This window comes from Myxine glutinosa, chromosome 13 (genome assembly GCF_964187855.1).
Source record: "Myxine glutinosa chromosome 13, kmMyxGlut1.1, whole genome shotgun sequence".
NCBI classification, from domain to species: domain Eukaryota; kingdom Metazoa; phylum Chordata; class Myxini; order Myxiniformes; family Myxinidae; genus Myxine; species Myxine glutinosa.
Window position 1 is genome coordinate 58,267,100 of NC_136273.1, and position 24,785 is coordinate 58,291,884.

General features: G+C 44.1%; 2 protein-coding genes across 6 annotated transcripts in view; both read left to right on the forward strand.

Moving 5' to 3' along the window:
• The window catches only part of LOC137417470 (glutaredoxin-2, mitochondrial), a 45,151-nt gene extending 35,001 nt beyond the window's left edge, over positions 1-10,150 (forward strand). For 3 of the 5 annotated variants that reach the window (XM_068103390.2, XM_068103389.2, XM_078767547.1), the window contains exons 2-3: positions 5,078-5,254; positions 9,814-10,150. In XM_068103390.2, the coding sequence (XP_067959491.2) occupies positions 5,078-5,254; positions 9,814-9,966 (330 nt within the window). In that variant the 3' untranslated portion in view covers positions 9,967-10,150. Of the gene's footprint in view, positions 1-297; positions 622-4,593; positions 4,810-5,077; positions 5,255-9,813 lie in introns of those variants that run through there. The other 2 variants (XM_078767546.1, XM_068103388.2) reach the window with 2 other exon arrangements.
• LOC137415943 (mitochondrial adenyl nucleotide antiporter SLC25A25) overlaps positions 1-24,785 on the forward strand; it is a 210,929-nt gene that overhangs the window by 144,763 nt on the left and 41,381 nt on the right. The gene's annotated exons all lie outside the window — the stretch shown is intronic.

A 24,785-nucleotide genomic window follows, 5' to 3' on the forward strand; every position in this document is an offset into this window, starting at 1 on the left:
TTATTATTTTTGTGCAGATGTTTTGGAAATGTGAGACGCATCACGACGTGGGTGTGACATTGTGCTGGATGTTCCATCTCCTCCTCCTTAAGAGGGATTGATGATGAATTGGTGATGGCAAATTTTGGATTAGTGGGATTGCGACGAATTTGGTATAGGGGAAATATGGGGGAGACGAGACAGTAGTGATGAATTGGTAAGTGTGTAGATTTTGTAAATATGGGGTAAGGGGCAAGGGTAAAACAGGTGACGGGTGGGGGGACGTACGATAGGGACGAGCTTTTCTCCGCTCAGTCTACAGGTGCACCTCACCTTGCATTACCTTCGTTGATGTGTACCCTTGTGACCTTAACCCCTCGCTAACCTGTCTTCTCTGTCTTCCTTCCCCGACCCATGGATCGTGCTCTCTGGGCACTGAGGGGAGCGTGCGGGAGTTCGCCGTTGTGTGTCCGAATCCCCGCAACCAGCTGCCTGCATCCACGCACCACTTATGGAACACATGTCTGTGGCTGAGCACCACTCATGGACCCCACTGGTTGGGGCATGGTCCTTCTGCTGAGACCGGCCACGATGGCCCAAAAACTTGCTTGCGGTCCCGGTGAGGTGGCACCAAGCCCACAGGTGAACCACTCATAGTCGGCCCCTGTGGGCCATAAAAAAAAAACGGACACATTTTGTGCATTTTTATTTCCACCAAATAGGCCGCAAACAAGAAGAAGAAGATTGACAACATCTGGAAGAACAACGGCCAGCAGAGGGAGCCGAAGAGGAAGACCACCAACAGCGTTTTGTTTTTTTATTTTTGAACTGTGGTGACTGTGCACTGACTGGTGCTTTATGGTGCTTTGGTGCTCTTTATTGGTGCTGGTGCGTCGATGCAGTGCATGCTGTCTCCCCTCCCCCCCCCCCCCCCCCCAAAAAAAATCACAGGTCCTGGGTTGTGTTTTGTAAATAGTCCAAGTAACGTCACTGGTAAATAATGCTCCCCACCGTACATGTTTAGTTTGAAAACCATTCCGCAATTCGGTTATCCTGTGGGCGTGAATCTGTCAGGTAGGGTGCAATGCAGCAGAGGGACATACTTATTTGTGTTTTAAAACTGTCGCACTCAGGGTCAGGTTAATTGTAGAGGGAACTACACCTACGTGTCACACTAAGTTAAAGTTTTATAGGCCCGGGACGTGCCTGGAGGATGAGGGTGCAGTGTTGCGGATTTGAGAATCCTGTTTGTAAATATACCCCTCTAGTGATCCTTGTAAATACCTCTGTTAATTGTAAAGGTCAAAGGTCGTCCCCTTAGCTAGTCCATGTACAAGCACGTAGGCCACCATATACCCTTCTAAATAGTTATTTCGTATTCTATGTAGTTTAAGGCTCTGTTTCCCACTAGTTGACTCTGCATTGCACCAAATGACATAAGATAGATCCCTCCGACACCCCCATGGCCTCTTCAAAGTGCCAGTAACATTGGGCGGTTTTCTGCGGCGCTCGCCACTACGGCTTTGGGCGGTTTTCTTCACCCCAAGACTCCATTGAACACGAGGTCATCTCGGAGCAGAAGGTGGGAGGAGTCAGCAAAGCGGCAGGAACAAGGCATGGCTTTGCCAACGCCTCCTCAAGGGGCGGGATCGGTGAGCCCTCGCGACCAATCAAGGCCGAGGCGAGCTCACCGATGGGCGTTTCCAACAGGCCGGCGGCTTGATCGCGATGCGCCTCATAAAAGGGGGTGGGGAAGGGCTGCGGAGTCAGATGCGGGAGATGCGGCAGATGAACCACACATGAGCGAGGGACCTCCGATGAGCTTTGAATCCACCGCAGCTTTGACCACCGCAGCTTTGAGCTTTGACAGCGGTTTCGGCCACGGCTACGAAGGAACGCCGCCGTGCGAAACCGATTGAGGAGGGTCGGCGGCTGCTCACCTCGAGCCGCGCCATCACACCAACCGGACCTGCATCCTTCCCGCCCTGTGATCCCACCTTCTTGTCCGTCCAGCCATCCACCTCCTGCCATTCATTTCTGCTTCATTCCCCGTGTTAGTCTGATTGTCGTCTGTCCTTTATGTTGTCACTGGGAATAAGTAAGACTGTATAGGTAAGCTAGTATTGCACTGTGTCTCCTTCCTCTTCTGTAAATTATTTTCGTATTTTTCCTTCTTCCTTGGTTTCTTTGGTCTTGTAAATATTAGTAATATATCCCTGTTATTTCCTACTTTTGTCTTCTTCTTCTTCCTCGTCCGATCGTCTTTGTGATTTCCCCATTGAATACCTGTGGCACGATTTGGCCAACGAATAAGAATCGGGTCGAGTTTTTGTTAATGGTTCGAGCCGCAGTTGCTAATCCGCTCGGCAAATAACATCTTGTCCGCGGTCTCCAACGAGGTTGCTCACCTGCCTCTCTGGAGGGAGCTGGGCAGTTTCAGGACTCACGTCGGTCAGTCGCAGACGAGTGGATTAATCCCCCTTGGTAAGGGGAAAAGGGGCCGACGGTGAGATCCGCAACAATATATATATATATATATATATATATATATATATATATATATATATATATATATATATATATATATATATATATATATATATATATATATATATAAATATATATATATATATATATATATATATATATATATATATATATATATATATTGTCGTGTTATTCCCTCAGGTGAACACCACAGGGATCACGAATGACCAATCTGAATTAACTCTGAAGCGTTCAGTTCAATTGCGGACTTGATACACATGGGGAAAGAAAGGGGAAAGGGGAGGAAGCTGAAGCGCTTACCTGAGCGATCCTGCTGGGCAGTCTTCAACGTGAAGAAAATAACTCAAACAAAAACCGGATTTAGAAATGTACAGGGAAAATAACAAAAGGGTTTATTAAAACGGATGCCAGGACAAAGAAAAGCGCGATGGTAAAACTTCATTTCCTATATGGAGCGCTCCCGCACACAGAACCAAACACAGACAAAAGGGATGGAAGAACTGGAAAATAAATTATGTGTGTGTGTGTGCTTAGCTCTGATCACTGGTGAAGTCTCGTCAGGGTCTGCGAATGGGACCGGCATTGCGCACGAAGCGCGTGCTTTGGCGGGAACCCGGCTCGTTGCCCCCGTTCGCGATGCAGCGCCCTCACACCTGTCCACGCACGGAGAACCGCAGCTCCCGGGCGGCGGATCCCCCCGCAGCCCCTGCACGTCTCCGATGGCGTCTCTGAACACGGTCGGTCCAAGCACAATCGCGCGAGGGAGAAGAAGCAAGGGAGCAGGAGGTCGTTGAGGGAAAACTCTTCCCACAGTCCCTCCACAGCTGTAACAACATTTACATATAGTACATACAAGAGAAACCCAATGCTACCCCCCCCCCCTCCCCCCTCACCTGCCGGACCGGTTTCATCACTTATTGACGAATCGTCAGCGACAGCGCAGACAGAATTGCTTTATTTATTTATATATGTATATGTCCACCATTATAATTGAAAGAAACGTGTCTACCATTGTAATTGAGCATTCGCCAAATCTGGGTCTTGAAATGAAATGCACCCAGCTCAAGATAACCTCTCTCTCTCTCTCTCTCTCTCTCTCTGTCTCTGTCTCTGTCTCTCTGTCTCTGTCTCTGTCTCTCTGTCTCTGTATCTCTGTCTCTGTCTCTGTCTCTGTCTCTCTGTCTCTGTATCTCTGTCTCTGTCTCTCTGTCTCTGTGTCTCTGTCTCTGTCTCTCTGTCTCTGTCTCTCTGTCTCTGTCTCTCTGTCTCTGTCTCTCTGTCTCTCTATCTGTCTCTCTGTCTCTGTCTCTCTGTCTCTCTCTCTCTGTCTCTCTCTCTCTCTGTCTCTCTCTATCTCTCTCTCTCTCTCTCTCTCTCTCTCTGTCTCTCTATCTCTCTATCTCTCTATCTCTCTATCTCTCTATCTCTCTATCTCTCTATCTCTCTCCTTGAATAACTAGATAGTTTATAGAATACCTTATGCAATGCAGTCTTAAGAAAAAGGACATGGGAAGTGTCATTTCCATGGACATGAGGATTTTGAGAAGATGACCATTTTGAGAAGAGGAAAAAAGGACTTTTCCAACTGGCCGTCATTGTGATTGAATCTCAATATTCCCCAACGCTGAGAACGTGAGCGGCAAGTTTGATTGTTCAAGATGGCGTAATATTCTGCTAAACTGAATGTTTTTGAAAGTGCCCAAAAGGTGATTTGTGTCCTGAATCTCAAGTATATATTTGAATTGAAATAAAATAAACATTTTGAAGGCTGTAGGAAAAGAAAAAATATATTTTTCGGAGGTTTACTGCTGTTGATGCAGCGTCTTTTACACCGCCTTATTTAACATGTTACATTAGTTCTTCGTGTCTGTTGTTTGTGTCCTTTATGACAGCCATAAAATCTGTATGTTTTCTGTTTGGGATGATTTCCAATTTTGTTTTTAATGCCAGACAGGCAGACCGACAAAAAGATTACCTTACTCTGTTCGCAAATGTGATCAGGATGAGATTCCATACAATTTGCTAAAGTCAGAGCCAAGGCACTGCTCAACTACAGGTTCATGTGGTGGTTCCTCGATCATAGACTGTCCTATGGAGACAGACACAGTGAACCAATTGTTCAACCATGCTTTTCGTTACGTGCGTGGGGTAGTAATAGGTCATCTGTTTTTGGCCAATTGTATTGAATAGCTTCATTCATTTTATAGTTCACAGCTGTTAATAATTTATTGTTCTGTAAATAGTAAATGGTAATGCTGGTAAATGGGTAATGCTGGGATCCGACTGCTGGCACCGGCGGGAAAGCCGTTTGTGGTGTTATTGGTATGAATACTGGTGCCTGTGCAATGGGTGATACCTCATGTTCCAGATCACTTGTCACCACCATCTTTTCCCCGCCAAACCCTCCCCATTGCCCCCCCCCCTTCCTCCCTTCCAACCCCCACCACTTCCTCCTCCTCTTCATCCTTTCAGCCCTTTCTGCATTACTTATTACTGGTCTGGCAGAACAATATAAACTAAATAAATGTGTACAGTACTAGCATATTTGCAGGTTATTAATTAGGACTTTTTTGTTTTTGTTTTTTTACAGACCGTCATATCTAATAACTGCGTGGTCATCTTCTCAAAATCCTCGTGTCCATTCTGTATAATGGCGAAGAGGGTGTTTGAGGACCTGGGTTCCTCATATGCCACCGTGGAGCTCGATCGGAGGGACGATGGTCCAGCTCTTCAAGAAGTTCTCATCGGCCGTACTGGAATGAGGACAGTTAGTTAAGATTCCTTCATTTTTAATTTTTTTTTGCTGTATCACGGGTTTACCTCCAGAGGTCCAGCAGAGATCCAAGCCCGAGTAACCTAATGTGTTTGGAATCTTCACAGGTTTAATTGTTTATTTTGAGTGCCATTGCCTGACATTCCGGAATATGTTCTTTCCTAGCATTTCTCTCATCTTTGCTAGTTCCCCCATGATATTTCTCCATTTCTGTGTTGAGAATATAAACAGGGAAATGGGGGTTATCATGAAAAAGGGAGAAGCCGGGGGAACAGGCTTGCTGTTCACTGGTGACCATGTTGACTTGGCAGCTGTTCAAACTGCTCAAAAAAGAAGCTGCAACATCCCAACCAACTGGCCTTTAATACAGCCACGTGAAAAAGTAAGTACACCCCATGTATAGTTTTGACCTTTTCACCATATTTCAACATACAGCTATTTGATCTTCATTTCAACAATATTGATAGATAAAGGTGATATAATATAACAAATATCATGAAACATTTAGATTTTATAGTCCATTGTATAATTTAAATAAACATAAATGCAAATTTCGCATGTGGAAAGAGTAAGTACACCCCTACATTTATCACTACTTCAAATACCTAAAATTAGAATCAGGTGCACCAGCTCAGGTGCAAATGATTAGAACATCGTTAGAGAGGATCTTGGAGGAACCTGTCTTATTTAAACCTCAGGCATTTAGTTTGGTTTGCTCTTTGTTGTTGAAGTGTGTGGCGTCACCATGCCTAGATCAAAAGAGCTCTGAGGCCTTCAGAAAGAAGGTTCTAGATGCCTACGAGTCTGGGAAGGGATTTTAAAAGATCTCCAAACAATTTGAAATCAATCATTTGACTGTCCGGAAGATCATCTACAAGTGGAGAAGATTCCAAACAACTGCCAAATTGTTCAGGCCAGGCCGCCCCAGCAAGTTCAGCCCGAGAGCAGACCAGAAGATGCTGAAAGAAATCTCTAAGAACCCCAGAATGTCATCACGGGACCTACAGGTAGCTCTTGCCACTGTTGATGTCAAAGTGCACGAGTCTACCATTAGAAAGAGGCTGCACAAATTTGATCTACAAGGGAGGTGTGCCAGGAGGAAACCTTTGCTGTCCAGAAAGAACATCAGGGCAAGACTAAAGTTTGCCAATGAACACCTAGGCAAATACCAGTACTTCTGGAACAATGTGCTCTGGACAGATGAGTCAAAGGTAGAGCTATTTGGCCACAGTACCAGAAGACATGTTTGGTGAAAACCAAAGACAGCATTTGACCACAAGAACCTGATACCAACTGGAAAGCATGGTGGTGGAAATATTATGGTTTGGGGCAGCATTGCTGCATCAGGGCCTGGGCAGCTCACCATCATAGAATCCACTATGAATTCTTCATTGTACCAGAGGGTGTTTGAGGATAATGTGAGGCCATCTGTCGGAAAGTTGAAGCTCAACCGAAGGTGGACCTTGCAACATGACAATGACCCTAAACATACCAGTAAATCCACCAAGGAATTGCTGAAAAGAAAGAAATGGAGGGTTCTGGAATTGCCAAGTCAAAGCCCGGATCTAAATCCCATCGAGATGTTGTGGGGGGATTTGAAATGAGCTGTGCATGCAATTGTGCATGCTGTGCAACAATTTTTTTTGAATAAATTATTGCAAAGTCAATTTTTCATTGTTTTTTGTTCAATTAGATCACCTTTATCTATAGATACTGTTTAAATGAAAATCAAATATTGATATGTCCACATATGTTAAAAAGATAAAAAACATTTCATGGGGTGTACTTACTTTTTCCACATGCGAAATTTGCATTTATGTTTATTTACATTATACAATGGACTACAAAATGTAAATGTTTCATGATATTTGTTATATTATATCACCTTTGTCTGTCAATATTGGTGAAATGAAGATCAAATAGCTGTATGTTGAAATATGTTGAAAAAGTCAAAACTTTACATGGGGTGTACTTACTTTTTCACGTGACTGTATATGTGATGTGTGTAGCCTGTGGGTTGTTTTTAACCATCACCTATCATGCGTCAGTAGGCTACCTGAAATAGGCTTTGTTTTTGTAACTTACTTTCACTTCGCATAACAGATTCATGCTGACATTGTCGATTATTGCATGATTTTTACTATTTGGAAAATCTATTTAGCTTTTGTATACATATCATGAACTTGTTCTACACTTTTATGTTCCAATAATTAGTTCAGCCAGACGATAAAGGGTGACTCCCAATCGTATTATTGTCTTGTCTGGATTGAGTTTGCATATGTAGGATAGCTGTACTCTGCCAAGGTCACTGTAGGTTAAAGCAGGAATTTGTAAGTTGTTCAGGGTCTTGGCAATAGTTTGCCTACGCTTCATGATAGATGCATTGCGCAGCAACATCCGACATCCTCTCCGGCCTACCGACAAGCGAGGGTCAACTCACCACCAGTCTGTGCAGGGAATTTTCTTGAATAAACCGCAACTTTAAACTGAGTCTCATGGGCAGCAATACAGTGCATTTACCATTGCCTTTACAGCGGTAGTTGTCAAGGCAGGAACTTAAAATTTGTTTTGAGTGTTGGCTCACAATTGCTTGCTCTTCGTGAAAGACACCGTTGGATATTTAATGCTTACCAGTGAGGGCAGATGGGACACCCAGCTTAACTTCTATCCGAGGGGCGGAGCACAAATTGATGCTTGGCCCTGCCTGCAACACATTAGGATGGCAGTTTGTAGCTTGGTCAGGGTTCAAATCCAAGTTGAACAGCTCTGCGGTGAGTGCGTATACCTAAAGGCTTTCCTGCCATTCGTTATTTTTGAAGAACAAAAACGCGAAATAGACATAGTCTAACAATATTAAACGAGCAAACAGATTTGGAATTAGTTTTCCTTTGTGCAGTTCAATAGTGATGAATTGAGGATTGACAGGTGCATTTCGCAACCATCAGTGTATCTCGTGTGTGTGCGTGTGCGTGCGCGTGCGGCCCAAGCAATGCACTCTCAATTTAACTTCAGCTTCAAGCATTCAGACGATGCCTGCAACAACAATAATAGGGCTTGTTGTTGCTGTTTGACAATTGTTGACTTGCAAAAGCCAGGTGGTGGACAGTGACTATTCTGAATATATTGGATTCTGGGTATACATGAAGACAGCTGGCATGTCCCTTTCTCTGTGTGATTGCCATGTTAATGGCATAACTACCAGTTTGTGCATCCGATGTCCTGCTCAAGGTTGTGTGAGGTTATCCACTACAAGACATGATCGATCACGTTCAAAATGCGACATTGAGGAATAGTCAGTCAGTCCACTACACATTGCTGAAACATACACTTCAGGAAAGCCAATGACGTAACAATAATTGATCATCAGTGAAGAATAGGTTTCATTAATATGGTTTAGATCCAGAGGGTCAGTGACTGTTCCACAATTTACCCACAAACCCACAGAGTCTGTCTGCAATATTGCTGAGATCTTCAGAACTGCCAGCTCCAATGTTAAGCACCTGTCTTGTTCACTAGTTAATCAAGTTTTCATTTGTCCACCAATGGTTGATGTGTTTCCCTGTACAATGTTTTTGCCTAATGCAGCATCATTGAATATAATGGCTGGGGAGGAGGCGGCACTTTCAGTCTGGGCCGGTGATGGTATTTGTGGCAGCACAGACCTTGTCCTGCTTCACCAGGATGGATTTCCGTCAGGCGATACATCAGCACAATCCAGGATCCTGTTGCAAGACCTTTTGCTGGAGCAACTGCTCTGGACTTAACCCCTGATGCAAGATGCCGCTCTGCCAGAATCATAATGAAGGACCTTGTGTAGGAACCTGTATATGTAATGGAGTGGCCAGCACGAAGCCTAGTCTTTAATCGGTGTATATTTGGGACCTTTTCGGATGTCGTGTCCGTCACCATCCACAGCCTCCTTGTGACTGAGGAATGGAACACAATCCCACAAAACATCATGTGACTCTTCATCGGAAACATTCCACGTATTTGCAGGTACTGTATCAATGTTGGGGAAATGCGTACTCTACTGATGTCTCTCAGCTGCTAAGAGAACACATGATGTCACCATCCACGCGAAGACTTGCTCTTCTGTGCCTGTTTGCTTGCAACGTGGTTGAATACAAGCCATTTTGGAGGACGGTGTCGGTCTGCATTGACAGACAAGTTAAAAGGTTGGATTTTTTTTTATCAACTGAAAGCCGACAAGAGTATGCCATCCGCTGTGGAAGTCAGGTGTGGCTCAAATCCGTTTCAGTTGCTGCCAACACCGATGGTTTTATTTTTTTCTCGTGTGAAGTTAAAATAGCGTGGTTTTGTGCAAGTTTTGGCCAGCATCGTGCTTCCGTTGCGAACCCACGTGACTTATGATTCGGGGAACCCAGTTTGAAATCCCATACAAGATGTGTTTTTGTCTGTTACCTATGAATGTCCTTGTAATTGATGTTAAATACATTGATGTATATTAATATCTCTGACCTGCATGTGACCAATGCTCGAGCTCCTCCATGAGCGGTGTTCTCGTTTACCCTTCTGTCTCTTGGTTTGCTCAGGTACCGCAGGTGTTTGTTAATGGAAAGCTCATTGGCGGTGGCTCGGAGACGAAGCGCTTGCATGCTGAGGGAAGACTGAAAATGCTGGTGATGCAATGTGCCATGAAAGCTGCAAATACAGGGTCAGAGATCGGCGATTCCAAAAGGATATGATGCCACCTCATCACTTTCGAAAAAAGGATGGACTGATTTATTGACTTTTCTGTTAGCGGTGGGTCGGGTGGTGATTTGTTCTTGGGATGGTGAAGGTGAAGTTACGTTTCATGATGATGTTACCAAAAACCATTGCATTTGTCCAACGATTCGTTACTCTTGAGTAAACCATGAATAAGCGCTTCTTTATTTTTTTTATTTTTGTTTAATTGACTTTTCTTTTTGCTTGTATCACCTTTAAAGTGACACGTGAGTCCATGGAGGAGTTTCTGAAATATTTAATGTCCACTAAATAATACCAGCAGAAGGGAAGCCCAGTTTAACGTCTGTCTGAGGGATGTCACACACTTTGATGAATCTTCCTGCCAGGAAAGCTGGGTTTATACCAGGATGATAAAAAAAATGTGCACCAGGGTGATAGTTTGCATCACCAGGATACCAGGATGGATACCATCTCCAGGATACCAGATGAAAGCACCAGGATGATAGTTTATGGCTGGGCTGAGATTCTATCCCAAGCTGGACAGTTCAGAGGGGAGTGTGCATACCTCTGCTAGCCTGCTGGGAAGGTAATGCCAAACCACCCAGCACATTCTTAGCCAAGATACTGCTTCGGCAGCACAAAGAGTATGGTACATTGATGGTAATTGAGGTTTAAAGATCATGGTTTTGGATTTGGGGCGATCTAAGATGGTGAAGAATAGAGGATGTGGAAGTTGATTCCACAGGTGGGAAAAGGGGAACAAGTGATTGAAGGTGAGCAGTGATCCTGAATTTATGGAATTTTCACCAGAAGGGGGTTGATGGTGGACAGTGTGAGCCCTGTACCACACCAGCACCACTGTTACCAGCCTCTCTACCATTATAAATGGAAGCAGAAATACAAATCATTTCTCGCACAAATTATACACTGCACCAGAGAAAAACAAATCAACTCTCTTTTAAAAATCAATATCCTTCGTAATAACTGCTTGCTATATTTATAAAGTGTTCTAATAATCCAATAGTCATAACTAGCGGTAACCCGTGAAAATCACAGGCATAAATAGTGTTTATGTTCATACAAACTAACTTGCCCTTCCTCTTCCTTCCCGCTTCCTTTCAAAATAATTGTCAGTTGGCACCAACATTCATTCTGGCGGATCTCCTGAATATCGCTTTGTATTCAACTGCAGTATAATAATAATAATAATAATAATACATTTATTTTATATAGCGCTTTTCAAGAATCCCAAAGACGCTTTGACAGAGTTCAAAAAACAAGTGCAAAAAGACAAAAATCAATAGGTAAATAATCAAAGCAAAAGGAAGGAGAAGGAGAAGAGATAGTCAGGGGTTAAATGCTGTGGGTGAAATGTTGAATGCAGTGTTGAACAGGTGGGTCTTGAGTGATGTTTTGAATGTGGTGAGTGAGGAGGAGTCTCTGATGGTGTGAGGTAGTGAGTTCCAGAGGGTGGGAGCAGCGATAGAGAAGGCCCTGTCCCCCCAGGATCTGAATTTGGTCCGGATGGGGGGGGGGGGGGGGGGTCAGGAGGTTGGTACCAGCAGAGCGGAGGTTGCGGGTGGGAGTGTGTCTGGAGAGGAGGTCAGCCAGGTCTCTTATAGTGTGGTTACTGGTTACTGGTAAGTATCCCCTTTACATTTCTGATCGCATTTATATTTGTATTAAAAGGCGTAGCATGCCTCTCGAGTCGCTGCGCGTCCGGCACACATCGGGACGTCTTCTTCTTCTCCTCGGTAGCAAGTACAGCGTCTCACTGTGCGTAAAACAAAATGGCGCGGGTTATTCAAAACTTTTCACTGATTTTCAGCTTTTATTCCATACTTATAGACATTTGGAGACATAGGTATGCTTATATGGAAGGGTTAGTCATAACTACATAGTATCACACATATCTTAGGGCGACAGGAGCAATAGCTGGAGAGAAGTTCCGATTACAAACTTCAGAAATAAGCGTTTTAATAAAATGAAGGCAGCCAGTTTACGAGCTGACAAATGTAACTCTACAAGGTACTAAATGTGAGGATGGTGGTGGACTTCCTGTGTAGGGGTTGGCGTTGTCACAAGGTACTGCTGTACATGTTATTACCTTGCGCTCGCGAAGCGAAAATCTGGGTTAGGCATTCGGGTGTGTATGTGTGACGGATGTACGTACGTGCGTGTCTGCGTTTTAAAAATTAATTTTCTCGGCAACCGTTGGTCCGATTGACACAATTTTACCATAGGAGCGCCTCCACCTGTAGAATTTCTTATTCATAATTATGACGTCATAGGTCACCTGGTATGGACGCCATCTTGGAAAAACGTTCCACCTCTCTCTGAAACTGGTCAATTGAAACAAGGCTCATTGTGAAGTACTCCCCAAGGGGAATAGATATGTTCATGATGACGTCATAATTCGACAAGTACAACTCTTGATCTGATCAGTATGAATTTTTTTTCTCTCTGCAACTGTTAGGCCAATGGACACAAAATTTGGCCAATAGGAGCACCTCCTCCTGCAGAATTTTATAATGATAATTATGATGTCATATGTCACTTGGTACAGGCGCCATCTTGGAAAACATTCGCACCTCTATATCTCTGATACCGCTCCATTGAAAAAATTGAAATGTGGTTCATTGTAAAGAACTCCATATGGGGAATAGGTTTTGTTAACGATGACGTCATTGGTGCCTTAATTATGTCATAATTCGACAGGGACAACGCTTAGTCTGATCAGTTTGAAATTTATTAAGTGTGATCCATGCAACAATTACATTAGAGAATATATATTTATGATGTAATTGCTCACGTAGTCTGGTAGCCATATTGGATCACAAAAAGGAGAGTTGGCGCTAACCAAGTTGACTGTAGGGTAAGTATGATATGAATAACATCTCGTTAATGTTGCAATTATATAACAGTAACAATATTTATTGCAGTATTTTCAAACATAATCAACAAGATAATTACGTCTGGCAGCGAAGGAGAATGGAGGTTATGCTTTACGTCTGTTTGGAATAGGTTTGTATCAATGATGTAATCACTTTAAAAAAAAAAATTCTCATATCCGAATCAATATTCAGATCTTCACAAAAGTCGAATAGAATCGTCCTTGTCCCATACCCAACTACTCTACCAAGTTTAGTCCAAATCCATCCGTAACTTTTTGAGATATCCTGTTATATATCGTTTTGGCCCTATCTCCCAATGGTGAAGAATCACTTCAAAAATTCTAGTAGCCGGATCCGACTCCGGATCTTCACCAAAATCTAATCATTTAGTCCGTGTCACATACGTTACATGTCTGCCAAAATTCGTCCGAATCTGTCCACAACTTTGTGTTACAACACTCTAGAAATTGTTTGATACCCTTCCCCCTGATCTATGCCTCCTCACAGTTCTATCTCTGAGTTCTATGGACAGTTCCTTGGAGTTCATGGTAGAGTTTCTGCTCTGACATGCACTATCAACTGTGGGGCCTTATAAAGAAAGGTGTGTTTCTTTCTACATCATGTTCAATAAATTGTATGTGGTTGAGCTTGAAAGTGGTTGGATGTCAATGAACGATTGTCTGTTGGGAGCCGTTGGTGAGGTATGTGGATGGACAAAAGGACCACCGAGGCACTCGGAAACATGGTGGTGGGATGATGAAGTTGGAAAGAGGATTGACGAGAACAGGAAGAAGTTCAAGGAGTGGCAGAAGGCAAAGGGTACGGGGGCAGAAAAAGCAGAGCATAAAAGTTAGAAGGCTGCAAAGAAAGAGGTAGCAAAGGCGCAGGAGGCATGTAGGAAAATGTTCGGAGAAAGCTTGGATTCAGAAGAGGGTCAGAGAGCGGTATTCAGGATTGCAAAGCAGATAGTGAAAGAGAGGTGTAATGTGATGGGGGTGAGTTGCTTGAAGGATGAAGTGGGACAAATCGTTGTGGACCCAGATGGAATTAAAGGAAGATGGAAGAGATATATGGAAATGCTGTTGAATGCAGAGAATGAATGGGATGGCAACATAGAGAGTAACCCAGTTTTAGGACCGGCAGAGAAGATAACTGAGAAGGAAGTTGAGGAAGCGATAAAAGCAATGAAGAGTAGAAAAGCGGGAGGGCCGACGGGAGTTGTGGGAGATATGTTGAAGGCAGCAGGAAGTTGGGGTGTGAAGAAAATGACAAAGATCTGTAATCTGGTGGTGAAAGAAGGCCGCATTCCAGTGGATTGGGAACTGAGTACCCTCATCCCTCTATACAAGGGGAAAGGTGACCCTCTCGACTGTGGCTCGTATCGAGCGATAAAGTTATTGGAGCATGAATGAATGAATGAATGATCGTTTTCAGGCCATTTTCCCCCTCCAGAGCAGGGGTTAGCCTTGCGGGCCCCATGACAATCATGGTTCCCTGTTCTGAGGCAATGTTTTTATGGCCAAATGCCCTTCCTGACACCAACCCTCAGTCGCCTCTTATGATGCGCAGGGATACGGTGTACCTATTCTAAATCGGGGTACACACCGGGGTCATTCATCCCAGCAAGCTGGTACTCAATTTGCCGACCTCAGAAGGATGACAGGCTGAGTCAACCCCCCTGGCGTTAATTCAGCGATCGACCAGGATTCGAACTCAGGATCCTAGGATCCCAAGCCGGCACCTTAACCGCTAAGCCAATACCAGGCTTAGAATGAAGGTATGAAGCATGGAGCATGGAATGAAGGTATTGGAAAGGGTGTTGGAGAGGAGGATAAGGAAGAAAGTGAAGATCAACGAAATGCAGTTTGGATTTATGCCAGGAAGAGGAACGACAGACGTGCTTTTTATTGTAAGGCAGTTGCAGGAGAAGTACATGGAGAAGAGGAAGAAGCTGTTTCTTGGGTTTGTTGATCTGGAGAAAGCATTCGATAGGGTACCATGCGAAGTAGTGACATGGGCATTGAGGAAGTTAGTAGTGGAGGAATGGTTGATCAGAGTAGTGATGGCAATGTACAAAAGAGCGCGTACAGCTGTATGGACGAAGGACGGGAACAGTGGTGAGTTTGAGGTGAAGGTGGGAGTGCATCAGGGGTCGGTACTAAGTCCACTACTATTTGTAGCTGTGATGGAGGTGCTGGCTCAGAACGTAAAGGAGGGTTTACCTTGGGAGTTGTTGTATGCAGATGATCTGGTGTTGATTGCGGAAAGTATGGATGGACTGAAGGTAAAGATGAACAAGAGGAAGGAATGTATGGAGACAAAAGGTCTGAAGGTGAATATCGGAAAGACGAAAGTGATGGCAAGTGGTAAAGCATGTCGTGTGGTGGAAAGAACTGGGAAGTGGCCATGTCCTGTGTGCAGGAAGGGTGTCGGAGTGAACTCCATTCAATGGACAATGTGCGCTGAGTGGGTTCATCAAAAATGTAGTGGTTTGAGAGGGTCATTAACCAGTGTGGCAGCTACATTCAAATGTAAGGTGTGCACAGAGGGAGCTGCAGATGGAGGAAATTTTGAGTTGGATCTTTGAGACGGCATGAAGATGGAAGGTGTGAAAACATTTTGCTACCTCAGAGACATGCTGAATGGAGAAGGTGGATCAGACTCGGCAATGGTTGCTCGAGTGAGATGTGCATGGAAGAAGTTTCGGGAACTGAGTGGCGTGCTGATGAGGAGGGGAGTGTCGTTGAAGCTGAAGGGAAAGGTGTATGCTGCATGTGTGAGAAGTGTTATGATTTATGGGAGCGAGACATGGGTAATGAACGTAGAGCAGCAACGAAGGCTGGAAAGGGTGGAAATGTGAATGGTTCGGTGGATGTGTGGAGTATCGTTGAGAGAGAGGAAGACAAATGATGAATTGCGAAAGATGATGGGAATAGAGCCTGTGATTGATGCTGTGAAGAGAAACAGGTTGAGATGGTTTGGTCATGTGTTGAGGAAGGATGAAAGTAACTGGTTGAGAAGAGTGATGGAAATGAATGTAGGAGGAAGTAGAGGACGGGGAAGACCGAGAAAGACTTGGCTAAAGATGGTGGAAGAAGAAATGCGGGCAAGGGGGTTAACAAGGGGAGATGCAGAAAATAGGGCAAAATGGAGAAGATTGTCATGGAGACCGCAAGGCTAACCCCCGCTCTAGCAGGGAAAATGGCCTTAAAATGCATGTTGTTGTTTGTTCAATCAATTGAATTGGCCACAGGTGGACTCTAGTCAAGTTGTAGAGATATTTAAAGCATGATCAAAGGAAGTTGAATGCACCTGAGCTCAATTTGGAGTGGCATAGCAAAGGGGTTGAATACTTATTGACTCAAGTCATTTTGGCTTTTCATTTTTAATTGATTTGTTACAATTTATAAAACAACTTCCACTTTGACATTATGGGGTTTTTTTTGATCAGTGATAAAAAATGTGAATTTAATCAATTTTAAATTCAGGCAGAAACACAACAAAATGTGAAAAATTCAAGGGGTGTGAATACTTTCTGAAGGCACTGTATGCACTATACAATATGGTCCCAGATAGCATTGGCAGAAATTTTATCATGTAATGTGGTGTGTCAGAATGCGAGAAATGTGTCATATGCACTGGACCCTTTTGTTTTGCTTACAATTCGATGCAGCCATTCTCAATTTGGCAGAAGGAGCATGATGGTATTTTTGTTTTATTGAGCAAAACGCTCAACTGGTGATTCACGACTAAGTATCTGGAAAAGAGTGACTTTAGATCTGTTTAAATTATGAATGTGAATTAATCTTCGTGTTATAATAACCGTGAATGCAGTTTTTGGATACTTGCAGACATTCATGCAGGAAGCAGGCATTCCTTAGAGAGGCCAGACCGGTGTTTGAGCTGCCAGACTGACGCCTTGGCAGCTCTGATGTTCCAAGTTGTTGAATAGCCTGGCATTGAACAAATGTTTCTTCTGTGAAATACCCTCCACATTATGAGCATGTATCTCGATAACAACTATTGATTTTAAAATCCGGTATGGTTAGGAATCGACGTCAATTTAGGAAACTGAGGACACAATGAATTTGGCGACTGACGTTTGACGTTTTGACTCCAGAGTTGTTTTTTGTCTGAGTGATTACCCCTCCTAAATATATATTTTTTATTATTTCCCCAAAACATGACTGCTTTCACTGCAAGTGGCAGTTATGTAATTTTATCATTCCGAAAATCGAGCATTTTTTTGAGTGCGATACATTGTCCGACAAAAACAAATTCTATCCTGTGTTGAAAGCAGCATGCCTAAACAATTGATAGTAGTCTCTGCATTCTCAGAAAACATTTACAATGGTGTTAAAGAGAAGTCACAGTCATTGTAAAACACCCCGCTAAAATACCCCCGGGTAAGCCAGTGTGACACGACATCTGCACGCAACAACATGCTGGGAAGGGCAACTCTCTTCCAGAAACTGTCGCATGTTTTCTTAATGGATGTCTCTTCCTAAGCACACACCGCATTCTTAAATTATGATTTGCTATCGGGATGCATGCTGATAATCTTGAATTGTGCAGAAGAATATAATATGTTAACTGCCAGGTTATTCAACAACTTGGAAACTCCGAGCTGCCAAGGGGTAGCGGCGCAGCAATGAAGATTGGTACTCTTCCTATTTCCTCTAGGTTTTGCATTCATTGGCACCTCTTCTCATTATCTCCGCCACAGAAGATGGATTGAGGTTATGATATCTGAAAAAGTTATGGATGGGTTCAGATGAAACTTGGTGAAGAGGTTGGCTGTGTGACAAGGACAAATTGATTAGATTTTGGTGAAGATCTGGAACTGGATACAAGGATTTCTGAAGTGGTTCTTCACCTTTAAGGGATGGGGCCACAAAGGATATATAGGACAATATCTCAAAAAGTTATGGATGGATTTTGACAAAACTTGGTAGATGGGTTGGTTAGGTGACAAGGACAAGCCGATTCGATTTTGGTTCATGGCAGATCCAGATCTAGGCTGGCAGAGGTTTACTCTTTACCGAGTGCCGTTCTAGTTTTAGGCAGTCTTCCAGTGACCAAATCGGATTTCCAAAACAGAACTGATGTATCATGAAATCTTTCACCTTATACATTCATCTCCAACACACCATTTGTGCAACTTCAAAAAAATTCACAGAAGTTTTTATTAGATGCCAATGCTTGCTCATGATTGAGTGAGAATCTTGAAAAATTTGTGATGTCACTTTTTTTAGTTTGGCTGGTTAATACCCAAATGTGATGCACTGTACAGGGTAGTTCGTAGGACTTGTTGCGTCCTGGCAGCCAATACCATTACACATTGTGGTGCAGGTACGTGCCCACAGTCGATGTAAGTACAGCTGCAATAGAGTGGGCTCCTGAAACACCACAAACAAATGAAACAATGACTTCCAGTCCGGATTCGGAATACCCACACCTCCAATAAAAATCCTCCAGCGTTGGAAGAAGAAGTTTTCCACATTTGGCGATGTGACCCACAAACCGATGAAGGGGTCGACACTCCACAGGTAACAAGGCAGGACACGTATATGCAGTTGTTATAGCATCGGGTTTCAAGAGGGTAAAATTACAAAGTACACAGCGTTTGATAATCGAGACTTTGGACCACTCTGCGGGGAACTGAGCAATAATGGGACTTCACTGGGAGGAACAATGCTGTTTGCCAGTTTAGCCTCGGCCTATCACACACTGCGCAGTTTACCTGTATTGTTGTTATTTTTGGATTACAGTCTGTGACTGCTGCTTGCATCACCGCTGGGAGTGCGGCTGTGTCGCTGATGCAGTTCCCCCTGTTCCCAGTTTCCACTAAGCTGAAACTAATTTCTCCGGGTGTTGTTTAACAGCACGATGGGGCTTAAACTCAAGACCCGGAGATCTTAAGGCAACCACCTTCACACCCGAATTCGTTTACCTGTAGAAACGTTAGCAGCTCATTAATTATCATTGAGTTATTTTGCGGTTGTCAGAAGTGGGATAGAAAAAGCCATATAGCACTTATTGATTTGACATTTTGTTCCAAGCAAGATCAATCCCCTGCTTTAGTTTCCTCGTGCATATGGGACGTCCTAAAGGGCATCAGGGGTTCTCATGGCCTGTTCCATAGTCTGGATGTTTATCGTCGTCGGTATGTATTTTGGCCTGAGATTATTATACCTCCGCCACCGAAGGTGGATGGAGGTTTTGTTTTCACCCCTGTCTGTTTGTGAACAGGATATCTGAAAAAGTTGTGGATGGATTCAGACAAAATTTGGTGGACAGATTGGGTACAAAGGATGATCTGTAAGTCCGTAGCTTTATAAGGTGTTTATTTACCTATTCTGCTCACTGTGTTAGGCAACGGACTTGATGATTAGTCCTTGGATGGTTCAAAGAAATCAAGAATTCGAGTTGTCATAAATTGGCATTTGTCAATGTAATGAAACCCCCTGGAGCAGGATATCTGGAACAAGGCCATTAATTCGATGTTCATGGCAATTCCCATAAAATGTGGAGAAACCAAGGTGTTGATAATAACATATTATGACATTCCAGTAATATTATACCAATCGTTTTATGACTTTTTTTTATTTTTTATTTTTATGTATACAGGATCGGGGCTCGTGAAAGAGCTAACATTTATCACACAAAAAATCAAACCGACACACAAAACATATAATAAGGGTAGCGATAGACAAGATGGGGAGAGAAGGGGAAGCACAAACACAACATTTGAGAGCAGGGACATCGGGAGATGTGTGAGAGGGAGAGGGCTTGGGGGGAGGAGGCATGGGAAGAGGGGGTTGGGGGAGGAGGCATGGGAAGGGTGTGTGGGGGTGGGAGAGGTATAAAACACATGGACACTGCTAGGACGTCCAGGAAAGAAGTTGTTATTTCAAAAAAATGTGGATCTGGGGTGAAATTAGCATAGGTAGAAAAGATCAAGGTTTTGGATGGGGGAAGATGAGAGATGGTGGTGAACAGCTGTTCTAAAGACCTGGAGGGAGGAGTGGGATTGAAGAGAGTGAGGGAGTTTGTTCCAGAGGCGGGAGAGAAAAGGAGTGAAGGTGAGCAGAGAGCCTACATTTTGGCAGTTTAACCATAAGAGGGTTGCAGGCAGATCTTGTGCGACCTGTAGGAATATTTGGGGGACAGAGCCCAGATAGAGCTGGGGGAGCAAGACCAGAGAGGAGTTGGTAGAAGACAAAAAGACCACCAACCTGCCTGCGGTGAGTAAGTGAAAGGCCCTCGGAGTTAGCTACATCGTGGGAGATTCCAATGATTCTGAAAGCTTTGGTTTCAACAGCGTGAAGCCGAGCTAGGTGTGTCAGGAGCACCGGCCCAGAGGGGAGAACAGTATTCCATTGAGCTGTGGATGAAAGCCTTGTATGTGGTGAGGAGCTCAGGTGTGCCAAGGAAGGACTTCACACGACGGAGGATGCCCAGTCGGTGACTGGCTTTGGAGGCCAGATTGGAAATGTGGTTTTCCCAGGAAAGATCATGGCAGATAGTGAGACCCATCAGCTTGAGCAACAGAACTTCTTGGAGAGGATTGTTGAGAAAGTAGATGGGAGGGTTGTCCAGTCGGTCTTTTCGGAGAGACATCATAAGAGTGTGAGATTTGTCAGGATTGAAAGACATGTTCCACTTGTTTGACCAGTCTGTGATTTTGTCCAGGTCTGCAGAGAGTGAGGAGGCTGCAGCCTGCCGATCTGAGGGATGAGGAATGGAGCGGCAGAGAGTGGAGTCATCAGCAAAAAGATAGAGAGGATTTTCAAGAGAGTCAGAGAGATCATTGATGACTACCAGAAAAAGCACAGGGCCCAGAACACTGCCTTGGGGAACTCCAGCCTGAACAGGAAGGGGAGATGAGAGAAACCCATTCAGGGCCACACGTTGACTACGACTAGAGAGGAAGTCCGCAAACCATGCGTGGAGATTTCCCTGGATACCATAGGAGGAGAGTTTGGTGAGCAGAGCGGGGTGCCAGACCGTATCGAAGGCACGTGATATGTCAAGGGAGACGGCTCTAATTTCCTGTTTGGCATTGAGGACCTCAATCCATTGTTGAGACAGCAGAAGCAGCATGTCCAGAGTGGAGTGACCTGGTCTGAAACCAAATTGATGATCAGAGATCAAGCCATTGGAGAAGAGGAAAGATTTCATATCTGAAGCAATGATGGATTCCATGACTTTCCTTATAATTGGGAGAAGGCTGATTGGTCTGTAGTTGCAAGGATCTGTTTTTGCACCTTTTTGTGTAAAGCGGTGATGTTTGCTGATTTATTCGACTAAGATGAAAACATCACTTTGTTATTTCTTACTTGGTGTAGATAGTTTATTTCAATAATTTTATACAGAATCTCATCTCATGTAGTATGTGAGGACACAGAGGGTGAAAGGGCATCTTACTGGCAGTGGGGCAACAGGTGAACACAAACACAGGAATGACCACACAGGTAAAAGAGGAAAGAGATGAGGTGAGACCTGCATGGAGAGGGTTGGGTGTAATGGAAGTAAAATAGATCGAGGATAAGGATGGAGGATCACATGGGATGGTGGTGCACTACAAACTTGAAGTCCGTGGAGGGAAGAGTGGGATTGACCAGCCTCAGGAAAGTTATTTCACAAAATGGAGAAAAGAAAAACAAAAGAGCACAGAGGCTGGATTTTTTTTAGTTTAATCAGGTGCGGATTACTGGAAGAACATGTGCGTACTGGAGGAGCGGAGAAATGTCAGGGGTTAAGGAAGTGGGACTGCAGGAGAGGCCGTAAACAAAGAGGGTACCAACCTGTCTGCCATCCGAGAGTACCAGGCCTTGTGTTTCGAGCTCATCATAGGAGATGCCAATAATGTTGAGAGCTTTATAGATTCCACCGAGCACAGTCCGAGACATGATGCTAGGGCACCATTCCGTACGTGAGAACAGTACTCCAAAAGTCGAATAGATTGTGAGTAGTTCTGATTTTTATGGATGATGCAGGATGTCCGGTTTGCACTTGGCTTTGGAGGGCAGCTTTGAAAAGTGGTCAGGCCAGAAGTCGTGCGTAATGGTGAGGCCTACTCTTTCAAGGGATTGAACCACTTCCAATGTCTGACCACTGAAATAGGTGGGTTTGTTTGACAATCTTTCAGGAGTGGGTCTATGAAATTTGCCAGGATTGTTGTCAGACAAATGGAATCTATTTCAGATCAATATCAAGTGACATAACTAGCTGACTGAATGGGGGGAAGAGAGGAGGGAAGGTACTCTGATGTAATGTAGAGTCATCTGAAAAGAGGAGGAGATTGCCTTCCATGGCATTAGGTCATTTATGTAAATGAGGAACAAGACTGGGCTGAAGAGACCGGCTTGGGACACTCCAGCTTCCAATGAATGAAGGGCCAAGATGAGAGCATTCCATTGATCATAAAGTACTGACTGCATGAATTGAGGAAGTCAAAGGCAGGTATGAAGACAGCTTTGTTTGGCACAGGCAGCGGCCTTGCTTAGCAAAGCAGGATAGCACACTGTCAAAAGCCCAGGATATGTGCGGGCAGATGGTCCCGACCTCTTGTTTGAGATTGCCTCTCTGACCATTGTTGGTAGAGAAGCAACACCATGAGCATATCCAAAGTTGTTACCAGTAAAAGATCCAAACTGATGATCTAAGATCAGGACAGTTGAAAAAAGGAAATAATACTTTGGCAGCAATGGTGGATTCCATGAATTTGCTTGTAAATAGAACTAAGCTTCCTGGCATTTTATGAGTGGATGTTTTTTGCATCATTATTGTGAATGGGAATAATGTTTACAGACTTCCAAGTAGATGGAAGACAGCCAAAGTCCGAGGCAGGATGCAAAGTGCAGACAAAGGAGAAGGAAAATGAGCAGAGCAGGATCTGGGAACTGATGTAACTATTTTTCCCTCTTTAATTAATGCAGGGTAGAGGTTGGGCTGAATTTTATCTTTTCGGATGTGAAAGAAGCAAGAGTCAAGAGGGCAGTGGGTATGAGGGGGTAAGGTGCACGACAGAGTGGGATTGGTTGGAACGATATTTGGAGAGGAAACTTTGAGTTGAGACACTCTACCTCAGACAAAGTCTGCGCTGCTGCCGCTTGAGGTGAGGGATTGGATGCAGGGGGAGCACACGCCAGACACTTGACAAGGCGCCATCATGACTATGAGGAAGGATATTGGTTGGTGAGTTCCGCCTAAGATTGGCAAGATAGGGTTGGCTGGTTTGATACAGGTTAGACACACACTTGTTGCGAGCCTTTCGGAAACAATGAAAGTTGTCCTCAGTCTGATTAGCTTTCCTTGCTGAGAAAGCAATTGCTGCTTGACTGCAACCGCTTCGCTACAGGATTCAGTGTACCAAGGTCGAGGGGACGGATAGGAAAGCGGCAGATGGGATGGAATAAAACAGTATATGAGAGAAAGGAACCTTTGTGAAGGCATTCCCATGCACAATCAATATCAGCAGCGAAGATGGAAGCCCGGTTCTTCCATGAGAGGGCAGTTTGCAGGTCCTGGTACATTTATCGAAACATCTCTTGTTTTTTTTGTTGTTCTCACTTGAACAGCCTCATGAAGCAACGCCATGTTTATCCTAGTAATTAAATATATCATGGGGATGCTCCACGTAATTAAATAAAAATTGATCAATAAATCAGCGCTTGGTCCACGAGACTTGGCCAAGACTGACACTCCTCCACCGGCCTGTGCTAGAGGCTCCAAGCAGGTGCCCCCGATTGAGGCACTCTCAGTGTGTCAAAAGACCGACAGCATCCAATCAATGGTTCCGCCGTGTCTTCAATAGAAGAAGAAGACCACTCATTTTGCATCTTCACACCGGAAATGGCAGCCCAACATGTGCGCCCTCAGTGTGTGGCAAAATGTCAACGCAAACTTGTGTATCAGGTACATGGAGAACGAAGAATTCGAGTGGCTTGATGAGGATGACGTTGACACGGATAGTTTGGACATTCCACCTCATGTATCTTTTGGCATATGGGTACAACACCACTACTTCCTCCTCAAACTCGATAACTACCATGGGAAGACGACGTTTAAACAGTGATTCAGCCGGAATAGGCCGTTGTTTGCTGGCACTCTGGCCAAATTTCTCCTTCCTGAACCTGCAACCGCATGGAGGTCATGCTAGAGGCTCCAAGCACGTGACTCCTATTGAGGCACTCAGTGTGTCAAAAGACTGACAGCATCCAATCAATGGTTCCGCCGTGTCTTTCACCAACCAGTCAAACAACCTCAGAAATGTCACATGTACACATGCACATGCCACCTATAAATATGAGAGCCCCATTCCACCAAGCCCATTTAGATTCACAAAGTAATGAATTATCACTTGTTACCTGATCATGCCAATACATCAAAGAAAATCGTGCCTTGCCTGCAGGTTTGCATACTTCCACTTGGGCATTGTTCTTCACTTGGTAAGTGATGTAAGTAACCTTAGGCCCGAAGCATGGCTTATTCAACAGAATGCAGCAGTGCGGAAACAAGGGAAACAAAAGGCCAGAAAATGAAGCCTAAGAGCAAGATGAGTCAAGACTTTAAAACAAGAGATATGGTATACCAAGCACCCATAAAATGTCTAGTAAGAGTACCAAAATCATGACATTCTCCCCATTCCAAAAGTTCAACTAGTTACTTCACAGGTTTAGTTTATTAGGAGTCCAAATAACACGAGTATATCGGCGGAATATGGGTTCAGCCTCAGCAGTTTCATTCATTCGTTCATTCATATTCATTCAGTTCTATCAGTCACAATGGGAACACTAGCAGGAATTCTGCATTACTCTGCAGCCAGCAAAATGTTATCAGTGTGTATTCTCTCGCTAAAAGTTGGTCCAGAATCTATAAGTTCTGTAGGTGTTGTGTTTCCTGCTTCATCAGGGCCTAGAAAATCGCGAGGTGCC